Source organism: Leptonychotes weddellii, chromosome 14 (assembly GCF_054177405.1).
Source record: "Leptonychotes weddellii isolate Sample4059 chromosome 14, ASM5417740v2, whole genome shotgun sequence".
Taxonomy (NCBI): Eukaryota; Metazoa; Chordata; class Mammalia; order Carnivora; family Phocidae; genus Leptonychotes; species Leptonychotes weddellii.
In genome coordinates, this window is record NC_138382.1 from 24,820,825 (window position 1) to 24,833,546 (window position 12,722).

Here is a 12,722-nt window from a genome sequence, read left to right on the forward strand (position 1 = left end):
AGATGTCAGGAGGGAAGTGGTTTCTGAGCAAAGGACAAAAAAATAGATGGCTTGGATTTTTCCTCCTTGTGCTGGATTACCTGACAAGCTTCCCAGTACTATTCTTGACCGTGCCACCCACAATCAGTTCCTCTTGCCAGTGCATATACTTTCTGGATAATCCATGACATCCACCATTCAAAACAAGGGCCACATCAAGAGGCTAAAATAAAAAGACAGCCACATAATTACGGGAATTAGTAGGCAGGTCACATGCCTTGTTAAAATCCAGTGCATTAAGGGCTTATTTGTTTCAGAGAGAACATTAATAACAAGGCTAATGAGAGGCGTACGGCAAATCTTACAGCAAAATTTAGCTCTATAAACAAACTTAGCTCCATAGACAAAAAAAGGTCGTTGAGAATCAAATCTTAAAAATGAAAATAATAGGACTAGGAATTGCGGAGGAAGACGCCAAGCTTTCCTCTCAGCCCCCAGGAGCAGTATCAATGACCGTACTCACTTTGGTCGCGTTTTTGTTGGGGGCTGTGGCAGGGCAGTCTGGATCAGCCGGGTTGAGGCAGGGCCGGTCCATGTAACCATGACCAACTTCGGCCTTATTCAGCATTTCCTCCCAGCTGTCCACTTGATAGTTTATTTTCTTTAACTCTTCCAGGAATTCCAAAGGGTCAAAGTTTGTCCACTGCAAAGGAGGCTTACCTCTGTGAAAGAAATTAGAAGGCGAGACCATGAAAAGAGGCTTTTCCAAGCCTCCGAGCCTGCGCAGATCATATATACTGCGTCCGGATCGCACTAGGCTTTCTGGGAGGGCGGCAACGCGGGGAGACCCTGGCACAGAAACCGAATGCTCCTTTCCTGGGGATCAGTATGCAAACCCGAGTCAGGAAAATAATTCATGAATGGAAATGGCAAGCAGAGAGCTTGTAAATTAATGAAGAAATCAAAGACTCGTTACTGGCTGATACGTCATCTTTAATACCTGAAATCAAAATTTGCCGAAGGGTGCTCCTAAGCAGAAGACTGAGATCCAAAATTAAGGGGGGCGGGGGGGGGAAGAAGAGGGAATCACAATGTCAAATTAGCACTTGCCAGCCTAATAAATGCTTCGTAAATGTCATCAATCACAATATTTGATCTCCATTACCTTCAATAATCCCATACTTATGAGCTCTCTCTGACAGCCTGGCAGTCGACCCCAAACGCCCCCTGCTGCCTCTGCCATCACCACCATCAGGGCCACTTCCCCCCACACTCACTTTTGAATTTGTGCTGTTGACAGACCAGAAAGGCTTTTGGCTGCCTGTTATGTGGTTCAAACCACACTGTAGCTGCTTAACCAGGCTGAAGTCATTATTCAGAATCTCCCAACCAGAAAACACAAAACCCCTTATTTCCCATCTAAAACTGTACACTGAAGGTCAGGGTATGGCCACTGCAAATTGCTTTTGCAGATATGTGTAAGCCAGGACAGAAACAATAACCCAAGCACGAACTCTTGCATAATTAACTGAAAACGTCTACACTGATTAACAATTATTCCTTAAATGATGCGGTGTATATAATATCCAACTGCTAAATCGTGAAGCATCCCCTACCATGGCCTTCAAAGATAGCGGATTTCCCCCTTCAATGTCATTAATGTGATCCAAAGAAAGGTTAGTATTTTACTCTGCAGGAGGATCTTGAACTTTAACTCAATATATTTAATTCTGATACGTACGCACTAATAAATTCTCTCTCCTTAGAAAAGAACTCAAACATATGGCAGTGCTTGGTTAGCAAAACTGCAAACATTTTATTAAAGAGTTAAAAATCATACATACTCTGAAAGAATTTGCATTTTATTTGCATATAAATAGGTTGGTAAAAGTGAATGAAATTTACTGGTGCCTTCAGAACTTTTTTTTGAAAAGAGGAAAAACATTCTGCTGACATCCCCTCTCCCCCAGCTATTCACTCAAAAAATGCCCACGGAATTTCAATGTTTTTATTTCTTGTTCAAAACTGAAATAGAATAAACAATGATCAAGGAGCATCCGAAACATTCTAAAGTTTAGAAATCACAGACATCAGAAAACAAGATCACACACTTACAGTAGGTACGCTGTCCCAGATTGTAACTTTGCCCCTTCCCAGAAGCAGTCCAAAGGTGTAATAATTAAACAAGGGTAAAGATATTCTATTATCTGTCAAAGTTAAAAAGAACAGGCCACACGTTAGGCTAATGCATACCACTGAGGAATTTTTGAGAATTTCTTGCAAAAAAAAAAAGAAAATATACCTGATCCATGTAACCTGTTTCTGTGATAAGTTCTCCGGATTTGTAACACAAATGTTCCAATTTCCACTGCCTAGTAAAAGAAAAAGCAGAGACAAACATTCTCATTATAGTAACGTAAGGAAATCAGTGCAAAATCGGAACTATAGAACATATATAGAAACTGCAATTTCTATCACTTTTAAGTATCTGTCAAAACGAGCACAACTTTTGCCAAGTAAAGACTCAACAAGCTTGCTTTAATGAATAGATAATACTCAATTGTAATTAACATCTGGGTGTTTATGTAAATGAATGTTACCAAAGTACATGAAAAGTCTTGTTTTCTGAAGTGTTCTCCCAATAATCTTGTTTACACCATTAATCTGCTTTTCTACATACATTGAACAACTTCAGGGAAGATAATTCAGAGTTGAATTATCAGAAATTCAAAATAAGTGGAGACTAATTAGTAAAGTTTATAATACATTAACATATTTTCAGGTAGGAAAATATTACTGACTTTTTTTTTTTTTTATTGGCAGTTAATGTCCTTATTAACAGATAGTGTTCGAAATGACTTCTGCTCTTAACCATGAATGCTATAAACAACACTGCCAGGTAGATAGATTTCCTACTTTACAGTCTTTTATTCTTGTTCTGTAGAAATGATATTAAATATACTGATCAACAATTACCTCTATTATCTATCACCTATCTATTATTACAGAGTTCTGTCAACTCTAGAAAAATGCTCTGTAAGCCCATGCCTTTCCAAGTGCATCAGGGAGATAAACTTAACTTGAAACAAAGAGGAAATTTGAAAAGGGTGGGGATGGGAAAACCAGATGAAGAAAAAAATGTTTTTAAGTCTCTCTAAACTGCTCTATTTTATTGGTCTCCTTTCTTTTTTTTTTTTGTATTGGTCACCCAAAGGAATGTTCTAGACTTAGCCCACTTCCCTGTGGAACCTTCACATCTATACCGCAGGGTTCCCAATGAAATGCCACCCCTCCCACTAGGCTTTTTTTGCCCAGAGCTACGAAAATCACCCCTTTCTCTTGAACTCCAGGGCACTGCTGGTCCGATCTGCTTGACACCTGGACACCTGGGCCGGGGGGTGCCTGTGGTTGGCTTTGTATGTGCCCATCTACACTGATGTCTTCATTCTTTCTAACTAGACCGTCAGTTCCTGAGTGCAGGGCTCAAGTTATTCATCCATCCTTCCATCCACTCATCCACCCACCCACCTATTCAGGCATCTATGTATATGTTCATACTGAACTCCACACAGCATCTCTCTAAAATAAATTAAATCTAGCATGAGGAGGTCCTCAATATCACTTGGTCGGTGAACTCATTTACACTTCCTTGAAGGGCATGGCTGTGCATTAGAAAAACCCCTGTCTTGGAGCCAGAAGAAAGGGTTTGAAACCTGGCTCTAATGTTTAATAATTGTATGAACTTGAACAAATGCTCTAATTGATCTAATTCCTGGTTTTCTCGCCTAAAAAATGAGATGGGTTAAACTAGGCGTTCTTTAAAGCTCATTCCAACGCATAAATGTTCTCGGTTCCATCTCAGATAAAGAGTGTAATTTTATGGTACAGACACTCACATCTTCTCCTTAAGTGTGTTAGTGACAAGTCCCTTCAAGATAGGGTCCCATTATGTTAAAAATGGGTCAGCATGCTTACAGTGGCCCTGGAATGCCCATTTCCAGGTTCTTTACAGGACCTCTACTTACTAATTTTCCAAAACTGCACTGGGTAGTTGCTTCCTCTACTGAATGGGAGGGATGTGTTGAAAGGAGCGGGGTGTGCTCGCTAGTCAAGTCAGCCTGACGAAAGTGCTAGAATACCTCCTTACGTTTTCCCTGTCATCCATTACATATATCTCATTTTGTTCTCAGGGCCTCCTGAGGATAGTAGACCACAAGTGATCAGTAATTTAGTTTACAGATGAGGAAACAAGAGCGTGTGACTCATGCTGGACCCTAGGGCTCTGTCTCTAGCAAGGTGGGTCTTAGAGCCAATCCAGTTAAGCCATGGAGAGTGGAGGTTACTGTAGCAGTGACAAGTACAGATTTTCCTTTTATTCTCTCCCCTCATTCTCCCTGGCCACTGACTATGTCTACAGGGCCACTTACTCCCCTCTCCTGTGAAAAACTGTACTATCAACCACTCAGTTAAAAGGTGCTTCAAAGGGGCGGCTGGCTGGTCCAGTCGGTTAAGCATCTGACTCTTGGTTTTGGCTCAAGTCATGATCTCATGGGTGGTGGATCGAGCCCTGTGTTAGGCTCCACGCTCAGCGTGGAGTCTGCTTGGGATTCCCTGTCTCTCCCTCTTCCTCTGCCCCTCCCCCCAACTCGTGCTCTCTCTCTAAAATAAATTAAAAAAAAAAAAAGAAGAAGTGCTTAAAAGCCTTGGTGAGGGACAGAATGGGGTTAGGTAAATGTTAACTCAGTGGTCCCCTGGAAACCGGGTTTAGTGATAGTCATCTCAATAGTTCAAGGAGAAGACCCAGTTCAAATTTACAATCTAGGCAGTTGGTCAATCATCAAACTCTTGAGTGCCCACCCTGATCTAAATGCTGGGGTGCAAGGATGGACAAGAGATGTGGTCCCTGCCCTGAATAACTCACTGTTTAAATAGAGAAGAGAAAGGACTGTCAGTTTTGCTCCAGAAGTCTCTGTATGTTTTTACTATACCCACAGCACTGTTAAATTAGCTATGAAGTTAAAGGGTAATATTTTGTGAAGCTGTGTATGATTCCTGTCAGTAAGAATTCACCAGAGTGGCTCAACCTGCTACACACTCTGTAACACATACCAACTGTCAGTAACTGTGGGGAATTCGAAGAAACCAGAAGTAAGTTCTTACTTTTTCTTTTCCCATTCTTTTTAAGTTGACTGAAAGCAATTCCAACTGTAACTGCTCCAAAAATATCTTAAGCAATGAAACATCTTCAGAATGGGTGTATAGCCCCCCAGATGGCTGCCTGAAGGATCATACTCATTTTGGGTATATAGTGCCAAGATACTTACTGAAAATACATTATCAGTATTTGATTTATTACCAAACTCTAGAAACAAAAATCAAGATTTAAAAAAAAAATCACTTCATTAGAAAACTATCTGAACTAACACTCTAAGCATATTTCCAGGGTAACGTAACTTACTAAAACCAGCAGCTTCTTCCCACCAGCTTACCTGTTATACATATATACATGTACTCGGCTGGCCTGGAGTGCGGAGTCCAGGTGTTGTCGGAGAGCTTCCGTGGTCAGGACGTTAGCACCTTCTTCTTTCGGGGTCTGAATCATGAGTTGAGGATTAAACATAGCCTCTTCTCCAATCTTCTGGCGAGTATAATTTAATTCACGACTTACTCGTCCACCAACTGACAAACATGTACAGGTTTCAATTAGAGCAGCAACATCCCCACGAATTCATGTTCTGTTATCTCACTAAGAGGTGCACGATACATGATAAGTGCTCTCTGTTCATGAAAACATATGGCTGATGTTTGGGGGGGGGGTGGGTAACATTCACTTTATGATTATTGGCAATGTTCATTTCACCAATAAAAAACATAAAAAATATTCACTAAACCCATGAACAACTGTCCTGCTCGTTGCATATGCAAACCTAATGCATACGTGCTTTGTGCACCTTCTAACTAATACACCATATGTATAAAGGAGGAGGGGGAGGGGGAGGGAAAACTTGAGACACCTTTTCCTTGCAGACCAGACCAAATACCCCTGTTACAATTTCTTTCACTTGTGTAAACAATGTGCCCCTGCAGCCCAGTTCAAGATAAATGGCTTCGATTTACACTCTTCTCCTAAATAATCTAGCAAAGGTAACAAGGAAATGTTTCTCCCCATTGAAAAAGAAACAAGGAAAGTTTAGCACAAAACTTGCCAGGAGAAGATAAATAATGTGATTCACATCAGATGTACTTGAGAGGAAGCAAATGTATCAGCCAATGGCCCGGACGGCCAGTCTCTGGGTCCTGGCTCCATCAGACTCACCTGGTCAGCATCCTGGAAACAAAGATGCCAGGTTCTGAGCTGCCGGTGACAGGCAGCCCGTGTTCCAGAAGCTCCCCCACATGATTCTGAACCTGCTGCTGGGGCCAGAACCCCTGCCCTAGTACCAACCGGCTCTCCAGCAGGTCGACCACAGTGGGACAAGCCATAGGCCAGGGAAACAAGGTGCAAGGGACATTGGTACTGCAAACTGCTTTTTTGCCTTCTTTCTCAGGTCCTACGTTATATTTCAATTATGGTTTTAGAACAAGCCAAGCTCAGAATGCTGCCACCTGGCTGGGAGGTATGGGGGGAAGGGAGTTGCAGTTCCCAAAAGGGTAGGTGTGTGGGGATGCGGTTGAGGAGAGTGCTCTTGGAGAGGGTGCTTTGATCCAATAGGGTCACAGGGAAGGGGCTATTCAGGAAGGGGCCAGGAAGCAACAGAGAGAGAGAGAATCCTAGAACAGCACCCCCCCCCCCTTCTCCCTCTCCCTACACACACACTCCAAGCCTAGCTGGTGAGTCTGAATAGTTCCTGAAGTCACTGATAAGTTGCATGTTTACTGAAAGACAGGCCTTCAGCTGCAGTGTAGAAAGACCCTTCAACAATCATCCTGAGCTTTCCCACGAGGAGGAATCCTTTTTCTTCAAATTTAGTATTCAAGGACATAAACATTTGGTTTGGGCAAGTAAGTAAGTATTGGGAACAGCAGGTTGTTTGGTTCTCTTGGCATATTTTATAAACAAGGGGGCAGGCTAAAAAGCAAATAATGCCCTCATTAGGAAAGCTAGTCCAGATTCACAGACTGGCAGGATCATCTGTGTGGGTCCACGCAGATGGCCAAGGCCACTGTGGAATACTGTGAGGGGAGGCCGAACATACTGTGGGGTGTGTCAAAGAGGAGGAGAAACGGTGGGGGGGGGGGCATGGGGGAGAGGGGAGGGGCAGAGAGGGGGAAATGATCAATCGGTTACACAAAGTATTAAGACTCCTTGTGCAGAAAACTTTGACAGATGCCCTGGGGAATTGCTGAGGACCCTGCAACCAATTTGAAGTTAAAGAAAGACCACAGGAAAACATAGGAAACTTGCAACAAAGGATAAATTTACATGAAGTCACAGGCCTTTTCAGGATGCTCTTCTAAAGCTGCCTGCAGGCAGGGTCTGGCTCCTTCTGGCAGGAATCACAATGCATTATTTCAACCAATTAACTAGTGAACTGAATTAGACTCAATCCACATTCTCTGGAGATACAAAGGCTGTTTGAGGCTAAAAAGCCAATTATTAGTCCAGAGGTCACTTCTGAAAAGCTACAGAGCTCCAAGCCAAAGAGCTCCAAAGAGACTTTTCCGGGAAAAAAAGCTGAACTCCTTCCTTTTTTCTGGCTATATGACATCAATGCCCCACACCTATAAATCCTGTGTATTTCCCCGGGATCCTCAAGCATTGGCGTAGCGCATGATCCCTCGTTCTGCTTACAAAGTCCTACTTCCTTCTATCTTTCCTGAAGCTTAACTACAGGTGAATTAAAACCACGAGGTAAAAACAAACGAGTAACAACAAACGGGGACCACAGACATCCCCCATCCTCCTCTCCCCTGCCTAAGAGCAGCTGCCTGTGACTATAACCGAAAAAGGTGAAGACCCAAGCGAAGAGCGCATACGAAAATAAAGATCACATACAAGGTTCATGCTCCTGAAAAGAATGATCTACACTCTTCCAGACCAACCTCACAACAGATCAGTGATTTTATTACAGGGGTTTTCAGAAAGGATGCTATTTCCTACAACATACAAAATGGACCCCAGGGGCTTTATAGTGTCACTTTTTAAATGGTTTAAGATGTATATTTAAATAAATGGATATTTTTTAATTAAGGTATTTGTCATGTCTCTGGAATTGGAAATCTTTTTGTTCGTTCATCTCTTTGCTCTAGTGATAAATCTAATATTTTGCTAACATGACAACCAGTTTCAACCGAGACAAGACTATCATCGTAGGTAGATAGAACAACTGAGTTGAAAGACCCTGAATTCTGAAGTGTCCTCAATCACCTAAGCTGTATCCTACCTTTGGGTACTGTTAAATTCAACTTATTTTTACATATTACATGCCATATTTTATTTAACATTTCATCTTATATTTGACCAAATATGCATGTTTTTGCAAAATTATTCAGTAACTTTAAAAAAGTTTCATTGACATCCACTTTACTCGACAGGATTCATTCATCCGGCGAGCGTATAAAGGTGCCTGTCGTGTGCTCAACAGTGGGGTGCTATGGGGGGGGTGAGACTGGCGTGTTCCCTGCCCCAAAAGGCTGGCCGGCCAGTGAAACACACAGGCAACAGACAAACACATCAATAAGCTAATCTCATGGCATGACAAGTGCCACAGAAGAAATAAAGATGGTGATGCCACGTGAGCTGGGGGACTAGTGCCTGGGCAGAGGAAGCAGCAAGTGTAAAGACTCCTGTTTGGCTTGCTGCTGGAGGAGAGAGGAGGCCAGTGGGGCTGGAACTCGGTGAGGCCGTAATTACGTCATTCACTTGGTTGCGCTGGTGGACTTAGCTCCTTCTCAGGTGTACCTGTTTCACAAACGGCACAGCCTTCATACGCTTTTTTTTTTTTTTTAAAGACTTATTTACTTGACAGACAGAGACACAGCGAGAGAGGGAACACAAGCAGGGGAAGTGGGAGAGGGAGAAGCAGGCTTCCCATGGAGCAGGGAGCCCGATACGGGGCTCGATCCCAGGACCCTGGGCAGATGCCCAACCTACTGAGCCACCCAGGTGCCCCAGCCTTCATACGCTCTTATATCAGCATTCGCGCACGGTGCTCTGGAACAAGTTACCAGAAACAGAAACCCTTCTGGACAGAGCGATTTTATGGACTCACCTGACTTCTACTACCCTAGCAAATAAATGCCTATCAGAAATCACAACTGAGTGACAGCCCAGGGCTGTTCCTTATCTAGCCAGTCTTCCTCATCAGGCATCAGTGTGAAGCTCCACCTGCCAGGAAGCCCCACAGAACCCCTTTCAAGTGGCTGAAATTACAGGTGCAGTCTGGGGGAATTGGTTTTTCTCCCTTTCTGTCCCATTTTCAAGGTCAAGGTCCCTTCTTTATTATTTAAAAAATAGTCTACTGTTCATGAAGTACTGCATGATTATTTTTGACTACTGAGCAGAATGAGCCGTAATACTCAGTATCTGTGATGTAGATGTAGGTATACTTGGACAATATTTACCCATTTCCCTTTTTGGAGTTTACTGCTAATTCTTAATTTTTCTGCACGGAACAGGTACAATTAAAGACTTCCGTGTGACAAAAGGAGAAAAATATGAAAGCTGCTTGGTAGGGATCTGAATGAAAAACAAGCTCACTACAAAAATAACATGCATATTCATCATATTCCGAGGTCCTCTTACATTCTTTTCCTTCTTCCAAACGCAACAACTTTTAACTTATATAAAATAACAACCAAACTCTTTGAATAAGACTCATGAAAAATGTTATCTTGGGATCCTGGGACACAAAATAGCCTTTTAAATTTGTGTATGTTTTGCATTTGCAAAGCCATTTCACATGCATTCTTTACCTATTTATAAATATTTTGCTTGGTGCTGCTCCCCCATCAAGCTGGGCCAAGCTGGACTGGACAGTCGGGTGATGAGAACCAGGATCAGAAGGGCTGGGTTCTGAGTCGCAGCTTTGTGACAAGTCCCTGACCCAGCTGGGCCTCGGTAATCATCTCTGTGAAATGGGATGAAAATGCTACAACTAACCTCGTAAGGTGGTGTGAGTATTAACAATGTGTGGGAAATTTCCCACACCCTTAACCAGGTGCTGAGCAGGTCATTTATTCATTTATCACAGGGCATGTTGCATCACCCTTACTTTACAGAAGAGGAAAAGCAGCTGCAGTTTGGTTGACTGGCCCAAGGTCACCCAGCTGATAGGAGGTGGAACCGACCCTCAATCCTGCATCCAACTTCCCTGAGAGCCTTGTGGCTCCTGAGCACTTGTTGAGGATATACCTCTAGGAGAGCCAAATTCCATATACCCGACAACATCAACCTCACAGCTAGAGCTTTTAGAATGCTCGAAAAATATTACGCGGGACAAACAATTGGTATTTTTTATTTAAAGGACAACAACATTGTCTCCCAGAGTGTTTACCGCCACTGAGGAGATCGTTTTTGGGTGGCCGCGGACAGGCCCCCGTTTTCCTTCTGGTCCCCAGAGGGGCCTTAGAGGGGGGCCTTAGAGGGGGGCAGAGATGAGGGCACACAGAAAGCAAGCCGTCTTATGCCTCTTTACCTGCAAATTCTCTAGAAATCTGAGGCTTAAGCCAATTCTCTGAAAGAGGTGGGGTAAAAAGCATCAGTTGTGCAAAGAAGTTCTTGCTGAAGCTCTGCTGATCCTTTCCTCCCTAAATCAAACCATTACGCTTTCCAAGGTGAAGAAGGGCCAGCACAGGCGGGAAACCATTCCACCCCCGGGGGGTCCATACCTCTGGGCCAATGCTATTCCAATCCATGGTAGACGAAAGATGCTCCCCTCATGATGCTCTCCTGTTGTGTACCATTCCTCAGCATGGCCTCTGTGCAGAGCTTAATAAACGCCTGCAGCATTCATGCAAAAAGCTTTTAGCAAAAGCTTATTGTGATCCACATAAAGGTGATCTGAGGGACCAAACGAAGTGCTGTTCCCAGTAAATTCCAAGTCCTTTCAGGGAGGCACTGCCTGCTGCCCACTTACCTCGGCACACTAGGCGCATGCGCACACTCAGCGTGTCAGAGGAATGAATGAATGAACAGCCTCAATACAGAGCCTTGGGAACAGGCAGTCATCTGTATAAGATATTAATTCTTCCCAAAGCCTCAAAAAGTCAATCAGTCAAAACAAATGACCCTTTCAGCCTGAAAAGTACCCACTCAGAGTCCAATTAGGAAAATGGGGTCTGTGTATATGCAAGCTGAGCATTTGCATTTGATTAATCCCATGAATTATCTAACAGCCTCTAGAGAGATTTTTTTTTCTTCCCTTTTAGTTACTTCAGGTCCTTCTTTCAATGTTGCGATTAGTTATTGTGAGGGTGAAAAACTACAAATCTCCAAAAGGGTGTAACTGCAAAATTATTAGCACCAGCTCATTTTCTAAATTGAAAAAAATGAAGATTCAGTAATTTGGGCAATTGGCTGAAAACTCCTGAGCTGTGAGTTTTAGTCACTCTTCCAGCCATCTCTTTTATTCATGACTAGCCAACTGCTGCTTAAGCTTCTGGGCTGTTTTTCTCCTCGTGGGATTGTGCCCTTGGGTGTTGCCATGGGAAAGTGCTAGAATCAGATAGCCCAAAGAGAATTTGCCTTCATGAAGTGAGCCCAGTGAGTGAAAACCACAAAAACAAGACAAGAGCAGGACACATCCCCACACCTCCCCAGGGACAGCCTGGGGGGGGGTGGTGGTAAGGAGGGCGGAACTCGGTAGAAGGGGGAGCGGGCCTGAGCATGTGCCTGCCACAAGCCCCCACACCAGCTGTTTGTGGTGCCATCTGTTACCGCCCAGGCTGCTTCTCTGAATGGCTTTCCCTGAAGCTGCCCGCTCACCCTGTCGGACACGATCAGGTCAGCCCAAGCACTGTGTCCACCCTGGACCTGCCGCCTGCCACAGCTCCCCCCGACCTGGTATTCTCTCCAGGGCCACCAGCTCCCAAGATGACACTGCATCTGTTGGGAGACCCATTCTTCCTCGGTCACTTGCTGCTGTGGCAAATGAGAGCTGCGGTCAACCCCACCAAAGACAGGCCACATGAAGTCGCAGGCTGCGAACTCAAGGATGTTCCTGGCGTCCAGCAGGACGTAACAGAATGGAGCTCTGCTCTATGCCTAAGCTGCGTACTTGCCCAGTGTGAACTGTCCCAGGCCCTACCATGATTTCACCTGGAATGCTCAAGTCCACAAGCCAAGTAGATGCAAACCCAAGTCCTGTCCTTCTGCAGGAGCTGAGCAAGCCTGGGAGGGTCTGACACAGAGCAGCATGCTCAATCAGAGGCAACGCTGGACCAAGAAGCAGAACCCGGGACCAGAGACAGCGTTGTGATCAAGTCCCAAGGTCTTAGTTAAGGCTTCCTCAAGTCTTCATTAAAAAAACAAAAACCACACAACCCAATCACAACAACAAAAGCCAAGTGCTTGCTCGGTGGTGGGGCTTTCTAGCCCAGCATTCGGGCTGCTGAATAACATTAACCCAGGCTCCCTTCTCCCAGCTTCTGTGGGGGACTGACATCACCTCTCTGTTCTGAACAGTCTTCCTGCTGTTGTCCGGCCCAGGCCTCTTTGTACAGGCCTTCTCCTTGAGCAGCACAGGGGAGAAGACAATGTGAGTCCCCACCTCCATGGGCAGGCTCCGGGGGCCCTGAGGAAC

General features: G+C 44.2%; 1 protein-coding gene across 5 annotated transcripts in view; it reads right to left on the bottom strand.

The window, feature by feature from the left end:
* Nucleotides 1–12,722, bottom strand: part of PTCH1 (patched 1) — a 69,540-nt gene that overhangs the window by 35,404 nt on the left and 21,414 nt on the right. For all 5 annotated transcript variants that reach the window (XM_081802930.1, XM_081802929.1, XM_081802928.1 and 2 more), the window contains exons 3-7: nt 5,469–5,658; nt 2,282–2,351; nt 2,095–2,186; nt 503–701; nt 81–202 (exon numbers count right to left, since the gene is read on the bottom strand). In XM_081802930.1, coding sequence (XP_081659056.1) covers nt 81–202; nt 503–701; nt 2,095–2,186; nt 2,282–2,351; nt 5,469–5,658 — 673 coding nt within the window. The remainder of the gene's footprint in view (nt 1–80; nt 203–502; nt 702–2,094; nt 2,187–2,281; nt 2,352–5,468; nt 5,659–12,722) is intronic.